The 27480-nt window shown below is 46.6% G+C and overlaps 1 protein-coding gene across 3 annotated transcripts in view; it reads right to left on the bottom strand.

The window, feature by feature from the left end:
* Nucleotides 1-27480, bottom strand: part of ADAM19 (ADAM metallopeptidase domain 19) — a 378374-nt gene that overhangs the window by 64932 nt on the left and 285962 nt on the right. For 2 of the 3 annotated variants that reach the window (XM_069653926.1, XM_069653927.1), the window contains exons 16-21: nucleotides 22269-22491; nucleotides 21235-21312; nucleotides 11081-11189; nucleotides 8250-8403; nucleotides 4431-4515; nucleotides 1523-2272 (exon numbers count right to left, since the gene is read on the bottom strand). In XM_069653926.1, coding sequence (XP_069510027.1) covers nucleotides 1523-2272; nucleotides 4431-4515; nucleotides 8250-8403; nucleotides 11081-11189; nucleotides 21235-21312; nucleotides 22269-22491 — 1399 coding nt within the window. Of the gene's footprint in view, nucleotides 1-1522; nucleotides 2273-4430; nucleotides 4516-8249; nucleotides 8404-11080; nucleotides 11190-21234; nucleotides 21313-22268; nucleotides 22492-27480 lie in introns of those variants that run through there. The other variant, XM_069653928.1, reaches the window with a different exon arrangement.

Genomic DNA, 27480 nt, shown 5'->3' with positions numbered 1-27480 from the left:
TCCAGCTTAAAAGCAGGGATTGCAGGAGCAGGTGTCATGGCTACTTTGGGAGCTTAGAATGCTGGAGTGGGCAAGGGCTCTCCAGCTCAAAAGCAGGGTATGCAGGAGCAGTTGGCATGGCTACTTTGGGAGCTGTCACTGCTGGAGTGGGCAAGGGTTCTCCAGCTTAAAAGGAGGGTATGCAGGTGCAGGTGGCATGGCTACTCTGGGAGCTGGAAATGCTGGAGTGGGCAAGGGTTCTCCAGCTTTAAAGCAGGATATTCAGGAGCAGTTGGCATGGCTACTATGGGAGCTGGCGATGCTGGAGTGGGCAAGGGTTCTCCAGCGTAAAAGCAGGGTATGCTGGAGCAGGTGGCATGGCTAATGTGGGAGCTGGGAAGGCTGGAGTGGGCAAGATTTCTCCAGCTTAAAAGCAGGGTATGCAGGGGCAGTTGGCATGGCTAATTGGGAAGCTGACAATGCTGGGGTGGGCAAGGGTTCCCCAGCTTAAAAGCACGGTATGCAGGAGCAGGTGGCATGGCTACTTTGGGAGCTGGGAATGCTGGAGTAGGCAAGGGTTCTCCATCTTAAAAGCAGGGTATGCAGGAGCAGGTGGCATGGCTAATTGGGAAGCTGACAATGCTGGAGTGGGCAGGGGTTTGCCAGCTTAAAAGCAGGGTATGCAGGAGCAGGTGGCATGGCTACATTGGGAGCTGGGAATTCTGGAGTGGGCGGGATATCTCCAGCTTAAAAGCAGGATATGCAGGAGCAGGTGGCATGGCTACTATGGGAGCTGGGAATGTTGGAGTGGGCAAAGGTTCTCCAGCTTAAAAGCAGGGTATGCAGGAGCAGGTGGCATGGCTACTGTGGGAGCTGGGAATGCTGGAGTGGGCAAGATCCGCAGGTGGCATGGCTACTTTGGGAGCTGGGAATGCTGGAGCTGAATATATTGATGCGTTGTTGGGAGGAGCTGGGTGTGGCTTGACGGGCATGGCTACTTTGGGAGCAGGGAATGCTGGGGTGGGCAAGGGTTCTCCAGCTTAAAAGCAGGGTATGCAGGAGCAGGTGGCAGGGCTACTTTGGGAGCTGGGAATGCTGGAGTGGGCAAGGGTTCTCCAGCTTAAAAGCAGGGTATGCTGGAGCAGGTGGCATGGCTACTTTGGGAGCTGGGAATGCTGGAGTGGGCAAGATCAGCAAGTGGCATGGCTACTTTGGGAGCTGGATATGCTGGATCTGAATATATTGACGTGTTGTTGGGAGGAGCTGGGTGTGACTTGACGGGCCACACAACATTATTTTAGGAACTAGATGTGCTTGAGAAGACAACCCAGGCTCAAGCTTAGTAGTTGATTCCACTGGAACAAGCACAATTATACTGCCTAACATCTAAGTATGGCACAGCAGCCTCATGAAACTAGAGTAGGCACTGCGTGTGCTGGAGCATGCAACATTATACTACCTTTTGGGTTTTGGGCATGCCACAGCAGGCATCATGAGACTACGTGAGTCCCCCAATGCGTTACAACGCTCAATAAGGCCCTACCTTAGCAGATGGGCGTTGTGGAGCCGGCGGAATGGCCTTTCTTGGAGGAGCATGTCTCGTGGTGTCTCGAGTGTTCTGAGCAGTTGGAAGTAAAGGGTCTCTCTCTGAGGTTCTGGAGTTCAGGGGAGGCTGTCCCATGGCACCTGTCCGATGCAGACCTCCGGGGTTTGAGTGCGGCTTTTTCATGGCATCTATCTGAGGCAAGGTTCCTTTGCTAAGAGCAGATCCTTTCAAAGGTTCCGTCCGCTGTAAAGCTCCAGGACTCAGGCATGGAGGTTTATCTGCATTGTTCTGGTGTACGGCTGCAGGTATTTGAGTAGTGTGTCTCTGAGGGTGGGGCATACGAGAAGCTTCAAGAGTGGCACTTGGCCATCTCTGAATTTCAGTCTGATGCATGGCTTCAGGGGTGGGAGTAGGCTGTACCACAATATCGCTCTGATGCAAGGTTGGATGGCTCACAGGAAAACGCTTCACGGTGCCATGCTGAAGCAAGGCTTCTGATTCCTGAGCAGGTTGTTTCACAGTGCTTGTCCGATTCCCGGTTCCAGCGTTTGGACATGTAGCCCTCTCGCTGTCTGTCTGATTCAAGGATCCAGGATTCCCGCATGCAGGTGTCTGGCCTTCTTCCTGAGGCCGGTACGCGGGGGCATGTGTGTCGCAGGCACTTGATGTTGTTGGTTGGAGGACATTTTCTGTGATCGGTTGGGGTTGACTTCCAGGTGCAGAGAGGCCTCCAGGACAGTCAGTCTTCTGTATGGAAAAGAATGAAATAACAGATGTCATTAATGTATACAGAGAGCGCAGATGTAGAGTATACTGCAATCTTCGTCCATAAAGCTTACAAGCATAGGAACACACGCCCTGAGCTTGTCACCGCCATTGGACGCCCTCACTGAGAGTCTGTCATAATAGTAATATGGTGATTTATGTAGTGCTTCATGTGGCTGCATTTGGAATGAGGTTTTGAGTTGACCCATCATCGGTTTCGAACTCACGTCACACAGTATTGTTCAATTCCCATAGGGAGCACATTGAGCTTGAGCCATCTTTCAGGCTTGGTGATGCACAGCGATGTCCTAATATGCATGGAAAGCTGCACAAGATGGGAGGCTAGCCTATGCAAAGGAGCTTCAAACTTAAAGCGTAGTTTATGCTTGGGAAGGCTGGAGCTGGAGGTTACCACGTGCACAGGAGGCTTCCACAAAGGAACTTATTGTGTGTCTAAGAGGCGATGACCAAGCGCACAAATGGAGCTTATCACATACATTGGAGGCTTACAAGGAGAGATTATTATAGGATGCAGAGGTACGGCAAGGAGGCTTATCATATGCATAGGTGGTAAACCTAAGGAAATTAACAGGGCAGCGTAATATGACCATGCGGGCCTACGGCATACGCCAGGAAGGCTTCACCGCAGCAGATCGGTGCAGTGTAGGGCTGTATCTCCATATTCCGTATGGGTCGGCCATATCTTAGTGAATGGTAAAGAGCAGGGCTGAAGCTAAGTCGATATAAAGATAGCCCCAGGAGAAAGGTTTATGGCCCAGTGCCTATTCATCTTACCATAAAACATAAGGTGACATATTTTTGGGACACACGGCTTCAATTTATTGGAGACAATAGAGACGATGGGCCTCATTACGAGGTTGATGGTATAACCCGCCGGTAGGCGGTGGGCTACAACCACACTGTAACACTGTTTCCACCGCCTGACATCTTGGCGCCACCAGGATATGATAAGCGGCGGCAGAGCGGTAAATCCCCATTCCCCTGTAATGGGGACACTGAAGCACTGGCACCGTTGCTTCAGTGAAAACACTGCCGGTAGCGGCCTGCCCCTGCCGGCAGACGCATAGTTCGGCGTTCCGGGAAAGGGTGCTGATATGCTGCTACCGGCACCCTTATTTCCGGACGGCCATTAATGGGGGTCAAACAGATCAAACTATCATTTAATCTTAAACATTGACTGCTCCTGCAACGAGATTGCATCTGAGAAAACTCAGCCTTGCGTCTGACGCTAATAATAAGGAATCGGTGTGAGGAACTGCTTAGTTGGTAGCAATGTCTGATTGCAGAGCAGTGGGGCACATTTAGAAATTGAGTCATAATCAGTTCAATGTTGCTGGAATATACATTGTGGCTGCCTCACATGTTTTCAGACAAATCCTGGGACAATCTGATTAGTTCTGTGGAATTTCGTCATACAGTCTCAGGCGTGGGGGTTCTTTATTATTTATTATTGGCCCACCCACCTATTATAGGGTCCATGGTATTTAATAATATCAAACAGCTCTGTGTGTTCTTTCAGCTTTTGATGCTAGAGGCTGGAATTGTCAAATGTAGGAGCTAAATGTGAGGCAAATGATGGTGTTTCTTCTGTTTTCAATACTAGATGAAATGGTAATTGCTTAAAGGACTGATTATTATGTAATGATCTCATTTGTAATTGGACTGATTTATTATAAGCACTCAGGTAGTTGGTGCCAGCCAATCAGGAGTTTGAACGCAAGCTGAAACTACTAATGAAAGCAAGTGTTTGTTTCTGTGCCCAGTGCCTTACTCCCTTTCAGCCACCCCTCGTGTGTCCCAGCGCCCTTTACTGCCCCCCCGCCCCCACTTAACTCCGTCGCTCCTCGTCTGCCTGTATACACATTTATACACCTCCCCTCCGGCTCTGGCTGTCTCCACCCTCATTTCGTGCCACCCAATCATGGAAATAAAAGAGGGACTACCCTGGGAGTCGCATCTTCCATTTTCATGACGTCAGCCTGTGCGACCCTTGTGCTTGCCCCTGATATACCCTTTCAAATGGTGTTATTGTTTATGTTGTAATGTGTGCGGGCATGTGTGTGTGTAGTATCAAATTTGGTGATGAACAGAGGGCTACTGTGGGATCATAATATCTTACCCCGCTCACCACAGAAGGAGGCTGCAGTCTGTAGGTAGGGTTCGAGTGCCCAGTACCTTTATTTGGACTTGGGTCAGAGTTCCCGCTGCAAATGAAGTAAACATACAAAATGTTACTTTCACATCCCCTGTGTAGAGCCAAAGGTCAACGTTCATCAGCTACACGCAGTCCTTTAAGTGGGAATGGAAATCGGGGTGGGGGGCTCTCGTTGAGGGGCGTGGCCTAAGGACATGCCCCCTAACGAGAGCCCCCCTCGATTAAGGGCGGGGGGGCTGGTAAAAGAGGTGGAGCCGGGGCACACTGGCATTATTACCTTTGATGCGACCACCAGCCCCTCCTTTTAAGCAAAAGAAGTGGCTGGGCACACCAAAGGTGTGAAACCAGTGTGCCCCAGCTCACACGCAGCAGGCAGCACTTTCATTGAAGGAGCTCACTTTAACCACGGGCTCCTTGAATGAAAGTTGTGCCTGCTGCTGGTGTCTCTTTACTTGAATCAGGCAGAAGACTGGAGGACCCAGTTTCTCCTTTTATTTCTGAGTAACTAGTCATCACTCAACATGAAGCCAAGGGGCTTCATGCTGGGTGATGACTAGTTACTCGGAAACAAAATGACAGCTGGGCAGTCCAGCCCTCCCCCTGTTTCGAGTATATAGACATCAGGCAGCCCGCATTGCACGTTTACACCTGCAGGCAGCTCGTGTAACCAGAAGCCTCTACATGGGCTGCCTTCGGTGTGAGCTGGCTGGGGCTAGTCAGGGATGGGCCCCGGCTCGGGAGCCCTTTCTGGAGACTGCCAGGGCTTGGACCCGGCTAGCCCTGGCCCACTTAAAGCCCTGGATATAAGCATGAGAGGCTATGTTAAGAAATGTCAAAACTACTCACTGTAGTAATACCTACAGTCTTGGTTTTGATGCGCTAAGTATGCACACTACTGAAACAGTTGTCCTGGCCCATGGAGATCTAAAAAGCTTCGCTCAAAATCCTGCGAGGTGAAGACTACTGTCACTTCGATGACCTGCCTGAACCAGCCCATCTACCAGCATGTGGAACATTTCTGGGGCATGACAGCAATGAGGGGTTGGAGGATGAGCTAATGACGGAAGGGTGAAACATATGATGGTGTGTACAAACAGATGAGTAGGGCCGTCAAAGTCTCCAAACACCATCTTTTATGCAAATACAGATTTGTAATTAACAGAAAACTTCAATGCGGTGTCAAACTTAACAAAAACTGTCGGGGCAGTCTCTTGTCAATAGTCAAAGTTATTTATTTAACTTATTATTATTAATTCTGTTCCCTCTTCTGTTCCGCACTTTCCGCTTCTCTCCCATTCCAGGCACTTCCCCCTTCCCCCTTTCCCATGCACTTGCACGCGCTTAAGGTCACTGGGCCTAGTAAGATCGTTGTTTTTGTCCTCCCCTGTCCCCCTTCCTTTGCAGGTCACGCTCTGAAACACTTGTGTATCAGCGCGATATAAACACAATATCATTTCATTTCATTGCCAACAGCTGACAGGCCTCCTTATGAAGTTCATAGGATTTCGGGGTCCTCCTCGTCACATACAGGCTCAAGTTCCGCCCACTAGAAACTCTTCTGGTTTGCCGCTGGTGATGGTGGGGGGAGGGGTGACCCCTCTGGCCCTCCTTGCAGGCCTATAGTCGATGCTGGATCTCTTTCACAAGACACAGATATAACCGAATATAACAGGAGTTTCTCTTCCAGTTCAAGAACTAGGCCTGCCCCAGTTTCCGCAGATGAACTTCCGTTTCTTTCTTGGCACCATTCCACGTGCTTGTTCCTCGTCCCACCATGGGTTTAACCCCTTCTGATTGGGGTATTAAGCCTACACGCTGCCTCAAGCTAAGCATGTCCTCTTGTTCCTTCCAGCTCTTTCTGACTTCACCTGACTAGGCCAAGGCACTCTCGCCTGACCTTCAACCTCCTTCTGAGGATGTTCTCCTGCCTCCTCCTGATATCTCCCACCTACCACATCCCAATATTTTCTTCCTATCCCCCTGCTATTTTCCTTGTGGCACCTCCAAAGGTCTTCTTCCTATCACCTTCTGATTCCCTCCCCCTTTCACCTCCTGTTGCATTCCTCCTACCACCTCTTAATGTCTCCCTCCTACCACATCCTCACGCTTTCCTCCTAACATCTCTTAATGTCCTTTCTCAATCACTTAGGACCAGCCTCCTCTAAACGCCGCTTCCAACTTCTCTCTCAGCCTTCTTACTGGCCCACCAACTCACTTCAAACCCTTACCAAAGCGGTCGCCAAATGCAGGCAACCCCCTTTCTGGGTCTCCTTTTTTATATGCGAGTGGCTCCACCCCTGGGGCCTGACCGATGTGCAGCCCTTTATGTGGATATCAATATTAGTGCTGGTGTGTGACTGGCTAATATGAGATTGCTCTTGTCCGTCCGGTGTAGCAAAGTCGCCGCGCAGTGAATGGACCGTGGCGACAGTGGGACTTTGATGTGTGTTACGAATGCTTTCAAGGTGTTGGTATAACTGCTTGGAGGGTGACTCCTGCATCCAGACGAGCCGGAAATGCTGAGTGCCTGCACTTGTCTGTGCTTGGTTGGTGCTTAATTTCCAAGCCCCTTAAAGGGCGAGTAGTATTTTTAGGTAATGAGCTATGTGATGTTGACCTGGGCATCCTCCGCCTACTACTCACAGGCCCACCCCCCACTGGTTCACGGAGGTCACCAACCTGCTTTGCCGCCGACTAACTGTCCCTAGAACAAGGCAGGGGACTTTGTCACAGTCCCCAAAGCAAAGAGAGGGTCAGGTTGGACCACTCCATCACCTTACAATCTGTTACTAACAATGTTGACCTTTAAACACTGTCTGTACTTGACTATGTCGCTCTTGGCTCAAGCCTGACAGCCATAGAATTGCCATTATGGAGTGTGACCTTGGGTACAACGTATGGAGATGCGCGGGGAAATAAGCAACCAAACTTTCAGGGTTACCCAAGGCCCCTCTCAAGCCTCTCATGCATCCAAAATTACGTTGCGTACTAACTGACCATTCACCAATTCTGCTTTGTAAACGCGCCTCAAGAACCACAACAATTTAGGACGTATCTGGTTCTTCCCCTTTGCAAAGCTACGCTCCACAAAAAAGATCCGCTGTGCACCCATGCCAACACCACAGCTTCTTGCTCCGCTGGATCCCGAGCTCCCAGTGTCTGTAGCATCTATGTCCTTCTTTCTCATCCTCATGTTTGTATTTTGTGTTTGTATTTTGTTTATTTGTATTGCGCACCATCTTCCTCTGACCCAATCTCTTTCCTCCAAGGCTGGCTACACCTGGTGGGGGGCACATCACGCCACTCAACGAGCAAGCCTATGCGCTCTAATCATGGGCGTAATATTAGGGGGGGACGGGGGTGTTTGTCCCCCCCAACTTTCATGGCACACTATTTTGTCCCCATTCATTTGAATGGGGCACCTTTTCTTCAGAGGTCATGTCCCCCCCAACATTTTCAGCAAAGTTTCTCCACTGGCTCTAATGCTACTGTTGTGTTGATTTGACACAGTATAAAAGCATCTCAACATTGCATATGGAAATCCCCAGCTCCTTCCCCTTGTCACCCGTCCACCTGAGGGGTACGACGGGTTTAATGGGGAGATCATGGGGCACGGCCATCTCATATGCCCCAATAAGAGTCAGGGCCATGAAAGGGGCCACAGCAAGGTGAGGTGGGGAAGGAACATTAGGCCAGATCCCTGTATTACCATAAGCAACAGTCCGCCCAAACATAGGCCAAAGAAAGCAGACACTTCAGAAAGGTGCACGACAAGGACATTACCTGGGCTGCTCTGCATCCTGTTGGGATGCATGGGGCCCCCTGGGGGGTTTCCTCTTCTCTTTCCGTCTGTAAACGTATAAGCAGAGCACGGCTCCAGGCAGCAGGATCAGCAGCAGCGCCAGTGTCAGAGCCCCAAACACCACGGCCCCAGAACCTGGGAATAAGGGGAGCATAAAGAGAGGCGAGTTACTGTCGGAACATTGTCTCAATTGACCTAGCCTAGCTTGCACACGTAGAAGCAGAGCGGTGGCCTAAGCAGGGCAAACACACAGCTTTCCCCTAGCCTACTGAGCATGCATGGGAGCTGAGTGACTGATATGGTGGGTGACATAAGGGGTCACAAGTGTCAGAGAGAAAGTACTGAATAACATGCTCATCCATACGATGACGGGGAACTATTGTGCACAGATGGACTTTTCTGCCCAGACTGGCCTTTTCCAGCTCAGTGCAACAGTTCTATGTAGGTGCTACCCACCACCCGGGCAGCGCTAATGTTATTCTACTGCACATACATGGGTGCTGAGGCACTGTCCACAAGTCACATTGACCATCCAGAATAAAGAACTCTGTGTTGTGATTCACTTGTGAGGATACAAGGGCCGGGATATGCAGGTCATGAGCACCATCTGGAGGGATAGCTCAGGGGCAAGGTGCTTGCCTTGGAAGCAAGACGACACGGAGCAACACAGGTTCGATTCCAGGGTCCGTGCTTAGAAACCTCCGGGTATTAAGCGCGTTATAAATAACTTATCAAATCTATTCCAGGGTGCATGCCACGGTTCTATATCAAAATGGCCCTCAAGGGCATGTAGGCATGCGAAAATGTAGCCAGCAAAAAGTTTTTTTAAAAACGTCATTTAATACAATAAATGCAAAGAGTGAAATTGTTGCCAGTAATAAGGTCGCCAAAAAAGCAATTTTTAAATAACAGAAGTACAGGCTGTAACCCTTACAATTATCCAAAGCCTTTAATACAGCCTCCACAATCACTGTAACTCAGCTTCTAAACCTTTCCCTAAATCTAAAGACTACCCTGAACCTTTACAGAACACTAACCCTTCAGCGCGCAAAAGTATTTTCTTTGCACGTTACTTAATACAAAATCAATGGAAAATGAAGAACAAAACTTATTACATCCCCAGCTCAGGACAAATGACATAGCCCTTGCGCTAATCCAAACCCTTGCTCTAATCCTGGCTTCTGCCTTACCCTAACTGCAACTCATACACTTTGCCCTGGCCACTCAGTGTATCTTAACCCCTATCCTAAGCGCCAAGATCACCAGGCCACCCCAACTCCTCTAGCCCTTTCTTTAACACTTACCCAAACCATTACTCCTAACCCTAGCTTTACCATAACCCCTACCCTAACACATACCCTGACACTTTATCTGTCCTAACCACTAACCAAACCCAAACATCGCCAGCCCTGCAGCAACTACCTTGACCCTAACTCCTACCCTCATTCTAACCAAAATGTTCAATCTAATCTCTATCCTTACCTTAACCCCTATCCTAACCCTAAACCAGGCAATCACAAGTCCACAAAATCCCCTTAACCCTAACACCCTAGCAGCACTATAATGTTGGCTACTTTTCAGCTATATTCTGTGACTACTTTTAGCTTGGCAACATTTTTACTCCAGAGGTATTTTCACCACGACTTTTTCACTGACTGCATTTTTGCTGGCAACATTTTCACTGTGTACTAATGTCACTGCACGTTGTTCACGGTTACATGTCTTTATACCAACATATTTCATATTGAATGAACATATATCGAATATTTTATTCCACTACCCCTGTTTCCCACCCATAAAAATGCACCCCAACCGTTTCCCGACAATATGTAACCCTTTACCTCACCCCTAAATGCATTCTATATAAAACTGTTTGTTATAAAAGTTTCGTTATACAATCATTCAATATTATAACATATTTTGATATAAAGACCGCATACCATTGTCCGCGTCCACACTAGGGTGCCTCAAGACATCTCCTCACAATGACTTTACCCGATGGGCATCAACACTGAGATGTCACACAAGGGACAAAATATTGAGGCTGTGGCATGGCCACACTGTGTGGAGCATGCAAGCCACCCATTGGGACCTCCACAATCTAATATATTGGATTGCTACGTTTCAAGCGCACTATTTGCATAGCATCTAATACGCTCCCAGCAATTGAATTCCTCTCCCAAAAGACATCAAACATCAGAACGTGACACCTCTACAAACAACTTACATTTTACATCCTTGGGCAATGCATCCCACCACCATGAGCCCAAAAGTCTTCCATTTTGGATACTCATGCCACAATGCGATTAAAACGAAAAACACCCAGAAACAATCCCGCACACAGTAGACTGGTACTTCAAAACTGCACACATGAATGCAGCAGGACAGCTATCTTTCAGTATCTCCCTCTCCTCACTAATCTAGACCCCCATTTTAGATCCACGAACAGCCAGATAATGCAGTGGCAGCGGAGTGCAGCATAAAACCCAGCAACACAGCACAAAGGGGCAAGCAGAGGTTACTCTATACCACTATGCATATTTAGGAGTTGAAAGACTGTATGACAGAGGTCCTACCTGCAGCCACTTCGGTAGAGGTGTTCAGTCCTATATCATATGAGGGGAAGCCAAAGGTCCAGATTATACAGACCAGGCTTTTATCAAGGGGCTGTGGGAGGTTGCTATATCCTGGTGGGAATGCCCATGAGAAAGGCCTACATAGGTCATACACCACATCCAAGGTGCAGAGGGTTAGTCTGTCCTAGTGCACCTGGGTTGGAGACAAAGGACCAGACTACGCAGGTCATACTCACCGCCTGGAGGTGGAGGGCCGCTGTCAATGCTCCCGCCTCTTCCTGTGTGATTACAGAAGGGGGGATCCCAGCCTTGAGAGCAATGGCAGTTCCGATTGTTGTTGCACATCTGTGGGGATAGAGAAAACGTGTTTTTCTCCGTATAATTAAAAGTGTGGTATTGTAACAATGCATGCATCTGATGCGTGCATGGGATGGGATTGCCGGAATTATGGGGGTGCCCGAGATTCCAGCATTTATTTGCCTTTAGGGTCCTGAACTCCTGGCAGGTAAGGCCTGCTGGTAGTTCACTGCCTCCACCAGCAAACTTGTTTTCCCCGGTCCAGATAAAATGCCGGTGCTGGAATTATCAGCATTTCTTCCACACCGGGGAGCTCATAATGAGCCAAAATGTATTTGTTTTTAAATCTACATTTTTGACAACTCAAGTCTGCTACATGGTACCACGTAATCAGCTACTAAAACTAACAGTAATTGAAGGCAAACTCACTTTTCGAAGATCAGTGTTCTGATTGGTTAAATCACAGAGAGGGTAAACGAGCAAGAAATACATGGGCAGCAATGTCTTCCTAAATGGCGCTGCTGTCTATCACCGCTGAACGACCAACTTTGCGTCATTTACGCAAGCTTAAAACTTTGTCACACAGGTATTCACACTTATCTGGACTGAAGTACACATACACAGGTATCACAAGTTGAGTGCCCTAGAATCAGAAATGATAAATCATGCATAACCTATAGAAAGAGATTTGAAGTCCATCCATATGTGGACTGTAAGACTTGTTGGTGGCCTGCGGTACAGCAACATTTGGATATAGGCAAGGGATCTGCTACCTGCGGCTCTCCAGGTATTTTGATTACGATTCCCATGCTCCTTCACCATTGGTCATGTTGACTATGACTGATGGGATTTGTAGTCTAAAACATCTGGAGAGCCAATGGTTGCAAACCTCTGACTGAGTGTTGGCACAGCAAGCACTACATTAGTCCTCCCGCTAAATGGAGCCAAAATATTTCTGCACAAAGAGGGGAGGTGTTAGTAGAATAGAATTATTATTTTTCTCTTGTAAAAGTTGATGGCACAGCACATGGGTGCCATGATTAAATAGGTCATACACAAATAGTCAGAAAACAATGGAATGTCCACTTTTTTGAACATATATAAATCCAAAAATACATAAAAAATAAAAAAAATGATTAGCAATGTTCTGATACTTCTAGAACTCAGGTTAAACACCTGCATTCCATAATCAATGTAAGCATGATGGAAACATTCGTAAGGCACCGGCCAAGACCCACAATAACCTCACAAATCCTCCACTTCTGTGTGAGTCAGGCATTCCCAAAAGGTAAAGTTATGGCTACAAGTTAGTGGGAAAGTTGAAATGAGGTCAGCTGACCGGTTAGGCACGTGAGTTAAGCACTTGCTGCTGAGAGCTGAGAGGAACTCCCAAATCACAGGCTCAAACAGGGCAATTTCTAGACAATATTGACCCTAGTACGAAACACCAGAATACACCCCCTTCCTCCATGTTGCTCCTTTACTGCTACTTAATAATGTAATCATTATAATAATATCTAGTTTTCATATAGCGTTACAAACCCACAAGCATCTAAGTGCTGAAATAACAGTTGATATTATTATCCCACTGCGTGGTACTCAATTAATTTATGGACCTCAGAAGGATGAAAACCTGAGTTGGCCCAGCCACAGCCGGGATTCAAACCTGCATCAGCATGCTGGGCACAGATCAGAACGAGCGCTCAGCTTGCTGTGCTATCTGATCGACAATAATCATTGTCATTTAAATGCAGTTTTATTGACTTGTACTGCATTTAGAAACATCTTGAGAGATAAAGACATTTAAAAGAGGAGTGGAGACTACAAACTCATGAAGAAAAAGACAGTCCGTAGAAAGCTTGAAACAGGAAAAGGCATGCAAGAAACCCAAAGAAAAGCACACCATTCCACATATCCCACAGCATTTAAACATGGAAGAAACCAACATCAGAATCCAGGAAAAGCCCCCATTTCTATAAATCAGTGTTACTTTTACCAACTAACGGTACTCGATTCATCACCCTTAAAATTAAGAAGTGCCTAATCGGTGGCACCAGGGGTTTCAAACTTGTTGCATGGCACTAGCCCATTTCCAAAACCAGCACGTTGCACATGAGCTATCCGTCCGACTACTTCTAAGGATCTCACACCCATACAATTTCTCAGGGCCTGTTCACATGGGGATGTTGCTAGTAGGGTTTCAGCGAGTAGATGCATGGCTTCACCAAGAGTCTACTCCTGGTAGACTCAAGGCATATTTCATATAAGATCTCTACTTCTGATCATTAGGCCAGATCCCTGTATTACCAAAGGGAACATTCAGCCCAAGCATAGCCCAAAGTATCCAGACGCTTCAGAAAGGTGCAAGACAAAGACATTACCAGGGCTGCTCTGCATCCTGTTGGGGTGCTTGGGGCTCACTGGGGGGTTTCGGCTTCTCTTTCCATTTGTAAACATATAAGCAGAGCACGGCTCCAGGCAGCAGAATCAGCAGCTCCTTTCATCTCCTATTCCTGTTTTGGGCTTGTCTAAGGACGGTCTTTCTCTTCATGAGTTTGTAGTCTCCACTCCTCTTGTAAATGTCTTTATCTCTCAAGAGGTTTCTAAATGTGTATAGCCTTCCCTCTGTAACTTCTTTCCGGTTATCTAATGCCTTTATTAATAGTAGGCTGCCACACATTTGTGCTGCCCTGTTCCATGGTTTTCATTTATTCATTCTGCAGTAACTTCAGTCTCTAGGGTATGAGATCTGGGTCCCGTGGTTTGCAGTCCTCTGTCTTTCAAGGTGTTGCCGGTGGCCTTGCATCTCCAGCCAGGGTCAGGATTTCTTCCAGAGATCCGATCTTTTGCCCCATTTAGCTAAGCAAGCTGTCCTGCCGACATGGTGTCCTCGCCCAGCTTCCCTGGACAGTGACTGTCGGCGTATCGTGTGCATCAACAATGGTGGTATTGATGATCTATCTCTCCAGATTATGAGAGACAGGAAGAGTGATCATGTATCACCTTGAGGAAAGGCCGGCGAGGCGAGAAGCCACTGACTCCGAGCCGGTGCAGGCCTTGGAGAGGCAAGGATGCCTCTCTCTCCAGGTGTCAGGGTCAGTCCATGAGTGTCAAGCTAGTGGGCAGAAAATGTAGAGGACCCCTTGCTGGAGCCTAGACTGGTGCCTTTACGTCCAGAGAGGTCATGTTGAGTTCACTGTTCTTCCCTTGGTGGAGCCTAGACTGGGCCCTTTACTTCTCATTATCAGGGTGGGATCTCCAGAGAGGTCATGTTGAGTTCAACTGTTATTCCCTTGGTGGAGCCTAGAATGGGCCTTTACTTGAGTTCAACTGTTCTTCCCTGGGTGGCGCCTACACTGTCCCCTTCAGTTCTCATTAACAGGTTCGGGAAGGGGTCTTCAGAGAGGTCTTGTTGGGTCCCACTCTTCCACATTTACTTTTTAATGAGACTACAGAATAAATATGCAGATGACTTTTTTTGGTATGTGCAAATGTTGCAACCAGGTCAGAATCCCCTCTTGAGTGTTGCGTCCTCTGCGCCACCATCGTCAGCATCTAAACTTGTGCTTCTACCGCAGATACGGTCTCAACCTGTGAGGAACCTGATGGGAAGGAGGAAGTGCAGTAGGGGTAATAGCATGATTATATATGGTGACCTGCGTTACAATGTGCCCTCTCTTCCTCTTCAGAGTATTGACATTCCTATGAACCTTCCCCATGGGAGGTCATGAAAACAGGAAGCTGGGGGTAAACGAAAGGAGGACTGACATCATTCCCAATCACTTATAGGCTCATTTGAGGGATTTGCCTTGTAAGAGCATTACGTACTAAGTTGAAAGTTGAATATGTGTAGGAAGGATGTGGCATAAGGTGCGCTAGACTCTGATCTGTGAGTACAGTGACAAGGAAGGGGAGACTCAGTGTCATGGGAATTCCCAGCAAGATCAGGGCATTTCCACTCCTGGCAAAAAAGCAGCTATTGGGCTCATTATTTTGGTGAAGTACCTATTGGCCGAATTCGGACTCAAAGCCAGGACCCTGTATTGATAATGCTCCAGGTGCTGATCCTGCCCCAAGTTACTTGATCTGTAAATGAAGCCAATAGCAGGCCTTGTTGCAGGGAGGATCAGGGGACCATATGGCAGTAAATGGATGACACTGAACTATACCTGCAGGTGTCATCATAGCGGGAAGGATCATCTCAAGGGATGCCTTCGAGAGATTGAAGGGCCAGTTCTATTGACCAGCTTAGAAAATACATTTCTCTTACTGGCTCATGCTAATCCAGGAGTGCCTGTGCTGCTCTTGCTTTGTGGGATTTCTGTCCCTGTGACTCCAGCTAGTTTTGCTTCATCAATTAAGCCTTTAGGACTTGCTTTGGATTCCTCTCTTTTATTTATTCCACAGGTTAATGCCTTGGTGAAATCTGTAGTGTTCATTGTGATTTCTTTAAAAGTTAGCAAACCTTTTATTTCGAGTTCTAATGTTTGTCTTCTAGTTTAGGCTTTAGTAGTTACACATCTTTATGCGGGTCCTTCAGTTCCTGCTGGTTTTCTTAAATCCACCCTTGAAAAGAGTCTGTACAAGGCAAACACCGGGGCCCAACACTGAAAACTTTCACTGATCCTCAGAGATCTTTTACCATTGGTGTAAATATCAAGAGGAGGTTATGTCAAATGCTGACTGAACAATGAAACTTGGATTTGTGCCACAAGGTCTCTCTGTTTCTGCAAATCTGATCAAGTGTTATCGGCAGATAAGACATTTGTATATAATGAACTGTTGCTCTTGTGCTCCTAGCTATTTGCTATCTGATCTGATCTGGTTATCTTCCTGGGGAAATGCTGATAGGTTTGCTTCAATCTATAATGTCAGACCAAAATTAATCAGATTTAGGGACACATATTCGATTATATTTTCTAGTGGCTATTGCAGAAAAGCAGTTTCGACCCTCTGCTCGCTATTTAGTAGCGCGTCAAAACCTTATTTGGGGAGGGATGGAAACGCACCTTATCATCAAATGGTGAAAGCCAAAAGCCTGTACTGAGTATTTTTGCGTAAAGAGAATATAACCCAGGCATAGCATATCCGAAATGCTCCAAAATCTATGCTTCTTGCTGCAGATTTCTCTGGCCCAGAGAACACACTATGCACCTTTTAAAGCACATGTCCACCCTATGTTACAGTGAGAAAATTCTCCTCTTGCTTTCAGGGGATGCTTTTGTCTGAGTAATTTGATCTTCTCCCATTTCTTAGCAGATTCTCTGGCCATGATAGCCCCAGTGTTCAATTCACACAAGGACTAAACACATTTTTATATGAGTAGAATCGGTGGATTGGTTTCAGCTGAAACCAATCCACCGATTCTACTCATATAAAAAATTATTTGAAGCACATGTGCTGTGTGTGTATGATTTGTTTAGTCTTTGTTGGAGTCCTTGGGCAGGGGTACCACGCTCAGGTCCAATCAGCTGCGGCAGTATTATTGATTACTGAATGATATATTGACTCAGATTGTCTGTATCTGACTAATACCTGTATAAGCGCCGTGGCTTCCAGTCTCTCTCTGCCTGGTTGTATTCAATTGACACATGTTCAAGGCTAAGGAATAGCAAACCCTTTCCCCTATAACAGTACATTTGCTGACTTCACAAGGGGCATAGCTGACATCATTAAGGGAGCGTTACCTCTACCCAGAGTGGCTGAGGCAATAGGCACTTAAGAGAACATGCAATTCGACTTTCCACCAGCGAGCGTTTATGTTCCTTAAAAATCTCCAGAACCAAGGATGGAATCATCTTCTGAACCTGCTCCACTCAGGCAAAAGAGGTGCTTATAAACTTGCGTCATTCATTGATTTTGGGCCCAGATTGGGTCAGTGATACAACAAGCACATCCCTTCCATGGTGCGAAAAGCCGAGCAGTGGACAAATCCCCATCCTAAGAATTGTAATCTTTACAGGCCATCCAGGGAGCCTGAACAATGGGAAAATGAGGGTGAGGACCCTGCAGAGACTGCTGGGGAAAAGTCACAGAAGCCTGCAAAGCACAAGTAGATATAGAGGCAGGACCAGCATGGTGGTCACTGCACTAGGTGCCGGAGATTGATGCAGAAGCAGAGAAGTTCCAGACAGACAGACTCAATTGCTCAGAAGATACAGAGATCGAAGGGAGTTGGAACGGCCGCGAGCAGAGGCCCACTTCTTATTTTTTTTACTATTAATAGTTACACTACCTTTTACAACCACCTTCACCATTCCGGAAGTGTACTTTTTGAAGTGAAAGCATACCCCTTCACGTTACCATCTTATAGCTAAGCTAAAATCTGACTGTACATTCATGGAGCCTAAATGACTTGGCCTTGTTGGATTCTAGCTCGCTTCATCTCAGCCATGGCTAGATGGAAGAGGCCCTGCTAACACAGAGAAGTCATCTCTCCTCAAATTCCATCTCCACATGCTTTTTGGAAAGCCTGTGGAGTTATCTCAGGTAAAATGGGAAGACAATATAGTTTTCAAAGGTTCATGCCATTCGCAAGGGGTATTTTATTATCAAGTGGTTATATGGGATTTGTTCATTCATGCCTCAAGTGTAACCTTGTAGCTGGAGCCTTAGTGAATAGTCGCTTGAACTATTGCAATGAACTCCTGGGGGTGGGAGGGAGCCCTTCAATGAAACTTATTAGCAGAGACCAGGTGGCTGAAAACGTATTGATTTCTGGATGCAGGAAAAGTAATCACGTCCAAGTTGATCAAGGGAACCGGATGTGACTCCCAGCAGGTTAGACAATTCAGCTTAAAAACCTTTGCATCCTTTTCACATGCACCCGTGGGGCTGCTCCGGCATATCTCCAGGATAGCCTCGCACGGGGAACCTCAGGATGGCACCTTTTCTCTATGGAGGATCCCAGACTATTCATAGAACTCTCTGTCAGGTCAGGCCAAAGGAGACAAGACTTTCATTCTTGGCAGCCAGGATTTGGAGTAAATTACCCAGTCCTGTTCATCAAGCATTTCCCAGTTCCAGGGCCCTATTGAAGCGGCATCTGTTCAGGTAGATGTTGGTAAGTCTAGGCTGATAAATGATAATAAATATTAATGATCCCACTCACTGACAAAAAAAAGAAACAATACAGAGGATCCACCTTCTTTGCCCACTTGGTTGTCAACCTGCCACAGCGCCTTGTCAGTAAGCGCCTGTCTACCCTGTCGAGGTTATAGTTCCACTAAATATTTTGCAACACTTCTGCCACTCGGAAGATACTGACATTTACAAACCAGGAGTTGGAAGCACAAGTAGCTCGGTTCTAAAGTAGGAAAACTATGCTGACATTTTCTTTTAAAGTTAAGTCAAAATGAACTACCATTAGAGTAAATGTAAGTCTGAGTGAATCCGGCATACGGCTAGTAGGATTTCAGTGAGGGCCAAATGTGGTTATTTTTCTCACAACCCTCTTGGAACATTTAGTAACGCTTATGATTTCTGAGGCGCTTCATGAGGAGCACCCAGATCGCCATGTAGCCTCAAGAAGACCGGATGAGTCTGAAATGATTAGCACCCTGGGGGCAGGGGATTCGGCCTGCTTTCATTTAGTCTCGGGTCAATGCAAGGATTGATTGTCTGGTGCGCTCTGTCATTTCATTTATCAGTCAGGCTGAGCGTGCCTTGAGTCACAGAAAGAGCTACAGTAGCTCACTCCTGTGACCATGCTTTCCTCCTGCAGCTGGTAATCTGACATCAAAGTAAAACCACCAGGTGGCAGCAAGGGGGACATGAAAACCCCAAATCTCTCTCATCACTCAAGCAGTCTATAAAAAGGAGGAGGAGCAAGGACCATGGCCCTGGCCTGAAGTGCGCTGTCGCACCGTGCTGAAGCTATTGGGGCTGGCCGAGGGAGTGGCACAGCTGCGCGCCCTCAGTGCCGGCACTGTGACAGGTTGTGTGTGTCACCTGCACCAGCGGCTGGTAGGGATCTTGAAGGACAATGCCGAGGATACAGCATCTGCCTCCCGATTGGAGAGGTTTGGATAAACTCTCCCAGGCAACACGTCTTTAGTTCTGAGGGCACCTCAGGCGAAGGCCTAAAATTCGTCCCTTGAAGGAAAAACCCAAGCCGTGCCTTGGCACCACGGCAAAAAGTAAAGTGATGATTTAGGTGACAAGACTCCAAGGATACAACTCAGGAGATTCCAGCTAATCAAAGAAAACACCCCAAGAAAAAAGAGATCCCTGAGTGAGGTGGCTGTGGGGCCAGGGAGGCAAATCACAGGGGAGCTTATGTACTATGAAGGAGCCTAGGGCAAAGGAGATCAAAACCTGGAAATGGTCGACTCTAAGATAGTCAGCATTTAAAGAGAGAATTTAAAAGAAAAAAGTCCAGAAATACCAAAGCATCGAGTAGGGAGGAATTTGAGAAATACATGTGGATTCCTTAAAATTAAAAAGGTCAAACCCCCCCCAAAATGTTCTCCAAAGGTGAAAATGGTACACACCCACTCCCACTATGCATAGAAAAACTGATGCGAGCTCGATGGAATGGTGGTTGACGGAACCTGGGAGTGGGTGGAGTCGGACATTTATAAACTTCTTATTACAAGCCTGGTAAAGATATATATGGCTTTTCCAGTATGGCCTTCGACATCCCAGAACTTATACTGATGCGGATTATGCAGTGGCGTACCGAGCAGGGGAAGGTTGGGGGAGCAGCTTCCCCCTCGCCCCCTCCCCCAGTGGCTCTTTTAGGGTATGACTGGCATTTGGCAGTGGGACACCTCTCCCGTTCGGCACCCTCACAGGTTGATAAACAGAAAAGGTGTTCCGCTGGCATGACAATGAGGGTGCTGAGCACAGTGTTCCTGCTCAGCACCCTCAGTGTCCTGGCACAGAGCAGTACAATCAGAGCCATTAGACATTGATGTGGGGGGCTATTAGCAGGGACTTTTGTCCCTTTAGAAATGTGCATGGGAGGGAGTGATCAGAAGTGAGAAGGGTGCATAATGTTGCAGGCTTTATGAAATAATGACTATGGCTTTAAAACCCAAGGGGGATTTGATAAGCTCACATTAATGTTATTGTGCCTGCATGCAGGATGGAGAAAATACACCTAAAGCCATATTCTTATTGCTCAACATATGTCTGCGTTTATAGTGTATAGTTAGTTTATTATTAAAGGCTAGTTGATTACGTAATGTGCTTTGCTTCCAAGGCATTTCTATAAATAAAGTATTATTTAAGCACATGAAATGCAAAGCAAAACCATAATAAATATCTTTATCAACTAAACCTGGGAAGATGTGCAGAGTTGCTTAAATTGCCCACATCCCAGTTTCACCATTCAACCAAAGCGTGTGAACCTGGGCAATAATGCATCCTCACTGTGTCTTATCTGCAGCTCTGAAAGTGTTTCACTTCATTGCTTACGTTAATATATCATGATGTCATGAGAAAAAAGCCTTATGACTATAGAGTTGCTCCATATATAATAATAGTGCAATTTAGGTACTTTGGACCACAAAGTTATTTGCCACTTGACTTACTTATGGCAACTTATTCTGAAGTCACTTCGCAGGTGACCTCCAAGTATCAAAGACTGACGATGCTCCTTGCGATGCCCTTTTCTGATGGTGCAATCCATACGCACATTTGGAGGTTTGCATGTGTTTTTGGCCTCAGAGAGGCTGGACAGAGAGCTTCCTGCATCTGTAATGGCCCTGCAGTTGTATTTATTTTTTCTTAAGTGTATGTGTTAAAATGCCATCTGCCACTAATGTTACCAAAGAAGTTGATTGAGGGCAGCGTGGGAGTGAGAGTGGGGTGGGTGGCATGAGACCGTATGGCATCGCACACACTGCATTTGGTGGGAAAAGTAGCAGGACTTCCTTCGTGAACCCTCTTAACCCCCACCGCGCTCTTGCAATGCTGGATACTTCCCTGGGATTATGGCTGTAAGAGCACAGCTATTTCACCAATACCGTTTATGTTTCTAAAGATAAGTTCACGCTTGGAATGAGACTCAGAGGGACAGGGATGTAAATATAAAGCAAACCCCCTGCACAGCTGCAGCCTGTAAGCGAGGTAAGTGAATGGGACATACCCCTCGACCGTGGCACTTAGCGGCGCATTCCTCGGCTTGGAAGAAGGCAACACTCCGACACTGTCCCTCAAAGCAGATCTGCATGGTAAAAGGGGAGAAGGGTGAGTGAGGGCCTAGCACACCACAAAGCCACCTGATTACACTGCACCGCAGACAAAGAGCAAAACATGGTGGATCTGATACTTCCCACAGCGCCCTTGGTGCACCACGTTACCCAGGTACACAACAGGCAGGCACATTGCATAGCAGTTCCAGTACACCGGGAGCTTGAAGTGGGCCGGGGCCAAGCCGCGGTAGTCTCTGAGATGAGCTCGCAAGCCGGGGCACTGCCGGGGCTCACCCCGACTAACCCCAGCACCACTGACCTCTCAGGCAGCTGTTTAGCCGAGCGCTGCAAAGTTACACGGCTGCCTGCAGGTGTCAGCTTTTCTTTTTTCTAATCCAAAATGCTGACACCTGAAGTCAGCCGTATAACCAATCAGCGCTTCGGATAAACCTGCGATGTCTGTTTATTCAGAAACAGAAGGAGGGCTGGGTTGGCCACCCTCTCCTTTTGTTTCTGATTAAAGAGCTAACATGCAGCAGGAAGCCCATTAGCCGTGCTTGGTTAAAGGGCTACCACTGCATGTTAGCTCTTTGCTTAGAAACAAAAGGAGAGGCTGGTCAACCCAGCCCTCCTCCTGTTTCGGAATAAGGAGACATCACATTCCATGAGCCGTGTGGTTAAAGGGTTGCCTGGGAGGGTCAGCTACTCCTGCAGGCAATTCTTTAACCACGGGTCCTTGAATGCAAGGGCTGGGGGTTGGGCGTGGCCTAATGTAGGCCACTGACCAGAATGATAGCCCCCGCCCTCAATTTACCACCCCACTTAAAGCACTGAGTACACCCCATGCTAGCCATGGAACACAATGAAGGTGCACGAACACACCCTGCAGCAGCTCTGACTCGCCACCATGCAGCGCTCGCTCACACGGACAGCATGCAGCACTCAGTCACACTACGCTGTGAGCTCAGGCAGCCACCATTTTACCCACGTGATTGTCCCCACACTTGGTTCCGGTCATCACCAGGCCAGGGTCCAGAATGTCGCCAGTTTGCAGGCTGTCTCCGACCTCCTCTGTTGTGCGGTAGACGTGTGTCCCACGACACCGGATGCGTTTCCCCTCCAAAGAGACTGTTGTGTCTATGGCAACTGCGTTGGAGTCCAGTGGCTTCGAGGCAGAGCTCATGCACTGAATTTTCCCACACTTGGCATCACTGAAAGGGAATGGGAAATTGTAAGAAACACAAACATTAGATATGGAAGAAGCCCCAATAGCGAGACAACGAAGAGAGGAGTGGAAAGCAACATTTTGGGAGGAGAAAAAAGAGTGGCTGGTACAAAAGCACCAGGGAGGCAGAAGGTGAACTTCAGAGCGAGGAGCTATGACTAAGAAGAAGAGCCTTCCAGAAAGGGGAGTGATCTAAGCGAGAAGAATAGAATCACAGAAAGGAGGAACGCGAGAGGATAAAAAACATCACCAGAGATTGGGGGAAGGCAGAAGAGGAGGAGAGAAGGACACCAAAGAAAGAGAGATAGAAAAGGAAAGGAACACGCCTGAGAGGGATGTGTTAGGAGCAATAATCCCGGGAGAATACAAAGGAGAAAGAGGATATTGAACTGATGAGGGGAGAGCATCCGAGAGGGAACAGGTGAACTGGGCAATAAAGAGAAAAGAGGAGCGAAGGGAAAAGAGAATAACTAAAAGGGATGCTTGCGATTTATTCTTTCAATCTTCCAGCCTGTTCTACTGTGGTGTGAACCTGGTACTGTGGAGCATTGGGAAATTGAGGTGGTTACGTGTGTGCAGAAAGGAAGCGAACACCTGCAGTACTACAAAGCCCACAATGTGATGTGACCAGCCTGTCACAGGACACAGTCATTATGGTGTCTTCTGCCAGTGCAGAGAAAATGATCTGCGTGCCAAAGCGGCTCTTCAGAAGTCCTGCTAGGATGGATTGGCTCTCCAATAGTTAGGGATAACATGGACATGCAGGATGCGAGCTGAGCGCATACACCACAAACCCAATGATGGCATCGAGAGAGGCGATATCATGGAGCTTTCTGAAAGGGGATTCTGTTATGCATAAAGCTGGCGGACTCCATACCGATCGCCAGCTTTTGCGCCGGCATGAAAATCCATGCCAGCGCAAATGCTGCAGCATTTTATTTAATTTTTTTAATTGTGAAGTTTATTCATAAAATAATTTTTCCACTTAAAAACAGAGTCGTATAAACGCAGAACCGAGATCAACACTATCGTAAAAACATTAAAAACATCAATCATTGCAATTTCATTTCAAATCACAATAAAAACAAAAATGAGATCAAACTATTCATAAGATATTAGTACAAACCTAGTTGTCACTATAGTTCCATATTCAGACAAACAAATCTTTCAAGAACCGAAGTGCGGCTAAACCCCAACAATTTCATCCACGTCAGCAGATAAAAACTTAAAATCACACAGATGATGCCCAAAAGGTAAAATTCGAACATCTTTAAAAAAGTCACACTCCAGCAACACATGTAAAATAGTTTCTATGGTTGTCGCAGAGTTACAGAACCGACAGGTTCTAAACTTCCGCTCCACTGCCCGCCCACCCCCGGGCTCCCAGAACAACCCTTGTCGGAAACAAGTTAAACCGCAGGCGTAGAAATGTAGATCTCCAAGAAGGACATAGCGGCTTGTACATGTAAGATGGTAGAACACCCAGGGACCTGACATCAAGTAACACACCAGAGAACAACTTTGTCCTACGTACCTCTTGCATGGTAAATATCTAATCCCACTCCCACATCGTCTTTTTAGCAAGGAGGTGGGTAGTCTGCAGTAATGATAAGTCCACGTCATACTTCACCATTCTATCATGACATTCAATTCAACAAACCATTTGTTACAAGAGGCACACAATTTCCCTGCTTGAGTTCCCACCAAGGTGTAGGTTTTTCACGGGACATTCTAAGGGGGAGACAACGTTGCTTCCACGCAATGTGTGCATCAATAGACAAAGACCCAATTCATGCCACAAAACAGCAACGGGGACCCCGGGTGGCAGTGACAGCACCCTTCTCCAAAATCGGCCTTCAAGTTTACTCCAATTTACCGTTGGATAAAAAAGCATCATTTCGGTCCCTTGCACCGCAACCGGAAGAACTTTTTTATTATAAAATTCAACCACTGAGGCCATTGAGAAATAGCCACATTTTGTGTTAACTTGAAAAGCCTATGCGGCTTAGGAAACAATCTTAGCCTTTTGTTGGAGGAAGGATTCCTTGTGGCTGTGACCCTCACATAAAAAGAATCCCAAATAAACAAAGTTAGGCACCTGTTCTATGATGAGTCCTCCAAAAACCATCTGTGTTTGCTGTAGCGTCTTTTGTTTCCAGCTCTGAATTGAAAGACCTTAGTCTTGCCAATATTAATCGTGTATTCATTACGTTTTGTGTACACCAACAAGTCCGCAAGTTGCCTTTGCAGACCGAAATCTAACAAAACAAGATCATCTGCATATAAAAGATAATTGGTCCTGCTGGCAGCTAAAAAAGGCGGGAAACAACGTGTATCTTTAAAAGCCTCTCCAATAAAAAGAAGTGGGGCTAACACACAGCTTTTTTCAGGCCGCGCAAACTTTGAATTGTACTAGACAGGGCTCTTGTAGCGTTCAGTCTTATCCTCAAAGATGCATTAGTATGAACAGCAATAATCATACTTAAAAGGCCCTTCGGACAACCCCAATTAGAAAGCTTCTGCCACAAAAGGTACTGATCAACACTGTCGAAAGCCAATGAAAAGCCTATAAATGAGATAAAAACAGGCTTCGAGTTTATCCTTGTCTCACATTTCAAAATAGCCAGAAAAAATCCATTTGCATTCATCCGGGTTCATTTCGTAAACCCTGTTTGGTGGGCATCCAGTCTCCCAGCCCCTTTTTCCCATGCATGCATGTCTCGTAGCAAGATCGAGGCAAACATTTTTGAAGGAACGTCCAGAAGGGCAAATGGACAATAGTTAGCCGGGTTGACTCGCAGGCCCTTTTTGTGGATGTTGACCAAGATCGAAGTCAACCATGAGCCCTGTAAACTATTTCCCAGCAGAATCTTCCTAAAGATTTCTAACAACAGATCTGCCCAAAAGGGTGGATTCCCTTTCTTCACCATAACAGACAATCCATCTGGTCCTGGCGCTCTAGAGCCTGAACTGCAAGTAATAAGACCAATCAGGTCTCCCTGATCAATATTCTGCTTCCATGGCTCACAAAAGATGATTTGTATAGGGACCTCATCTTCATGCAGACCCTCATATATCTCACTATAATGCATCACCCTATTGGATTCATAAATAGGATTTACTGGACGTTTAGGTTGTGAATCAGAGTTAATGATATTCCAAAAATAGCGAGTCTCCTTGGCAATCATTACCCCAAGCATTCTTTGAGATTCCTTTAATAACTGGGTGTGCCCGTAATAGCGAATCCATTTTCTATAAACCAGGTTGAGTCGTCTGTGCTCCGCAAAGTCACTAAAAGAAACAGATTGCAAGACTCTTCGTAGAGCCTTTTTGTTTCCTTGTATCATAGGACCACGATTATGGACTGCCAGAGTTTTCCTCCGGGATGGCAATTGGTCAAAAACAGCACTCAACAGGACCATATATGGTGTTTTCCTAGTAAGGTAAACAAGTCTTTGCCACGAAGTTATCTCACCAAAATTTTATTAAAGCTCCTTATATTGTGGTCATTCCAAGCCAAACAGTTGCTGCCGGGATTTACCTGAAGGATCTAAGCGTAATCACCTGATTCACGGTCCCTGGTCTGTACTCTCCAATTCAAATGGAGGGAGAGGTGATCACTCATGGCAATAGGCTTTATGTTAACAAACGTAACATATACAAATATCTCTTGGGAAACAGAAAAGTAATCTAATACGTTTCTCTGGGAACCTCTTTCCCAAGTATGATATGGGGACTGCCCCCTAATACATTACCCATCTACATATAAGGCATTCAAATCACCACAAATAATGATAGAGCTTGAGTTCCAGTTAGATTGCGAAACAGGATCTCTTCGATAGCGTCAAAGAATTCTTCTTGTGTGATTTTTGCCGAGTTCCAACAGAGATTCAGTAAGAAGGTCTGGTCAAGTTACGGATAAACCAGTGCGTCTCATTCCAATTCAAACGCCTGAGTAAATGCATTTGGTTGAGCGTAAAGAGTGGAAACCACCTTATACCACAAAGTAAGCCAGACGCTTTTCCCCCTTATATGCAGGGTTTAACATAAGGGTATACCCATCTAATGTTGTAGAATATAAGGAACATGTTTCCTGAAGGCAAAAGACATCTGCCCCTGCCAAGTATACACTAGAATCCTGAAAAAGATGGGCAAAGCCCCTACTGTTCCAAGATATAATTTTGAGATCTCTACCAGGGGAAGCTTGGGATTGCTACCCCTTTGGGACCAAAGAGGCTGCCAACCAGCTTCAATCCACATTCTCATGTACATTAGTCACACCTACACCTGCATTAAATACTTCCCTCCATCTATCATTGTACAAAAAACATCTCATTTGAAAGGCGGGTTGCGTAGATAAAGATAGGCCCCCTTTCTGCCGGGATTAACAGGCTTTTGGACAGAAGGGGGCAGTTCTGAGTCAAACAAGCTAACTTCATAATCCCACGTTCTTATATAATCAGAGGCTTCAATAATTTGGTTTACAATCAATCGTGAGTGTGCATGCAGAATGACCTTATTCAATCTCTGGTTGTTGCAGAACTCAACCTGAGTTATGTCTCCCGTATTAATGGCTGAAATCAAAGGAATACTACTCAGTAAACTAAGTAAGTTTGCTCTATTAAGGACCATATTCACCTGGTCCAGTATGATTCCTTCTAACAGTAGTTGGTTAAGAGAATGCCTAACATTAGGCTGACCCCCTCCACACTGACTCAACAGGAGCACGGGTGGTGCCAATCAAGCATCTCCTCTACTCAAAAGTATAGAAGATCAAAGCCACAGGGCCACAACCAGAACCCACCAGGTCACCAGAAAAAGGCAGGTCAGAAGATGTTACTTCTCCCGCCTCTTCTTGGGTAGCCCTAAGGGTAGCAGTCCTTGTCCCACCCCCATGCATGATGTAAACACTGGTCTAAATTCAACAGCCAGGGTATCAATAGCGGTAGGAGCACTAAGACACAGCATCTGCGGG

The sequence above is a fragment of the Ambystoma mexicanum genome, chromosome 3q (assembly GCF_040938575.1).
Source record: "Ambystoma mexicanum isolate Mex_15411 chromosome 3q, UKY_AmexF1_1, whole genome shotgun sequence".
Taxonomy (NCBI): Eukaryota; Metazoa; Chordata; class Amphibia; order Caudata; family Ambystomatidae; genus Ambystoma; species Ambystoma mexicanum.
The sequence above is the reverse complement of the archived record's forward strand: the minus strand, read 5'-3'. Positions and strand labels throughout refer to the sequence as shown.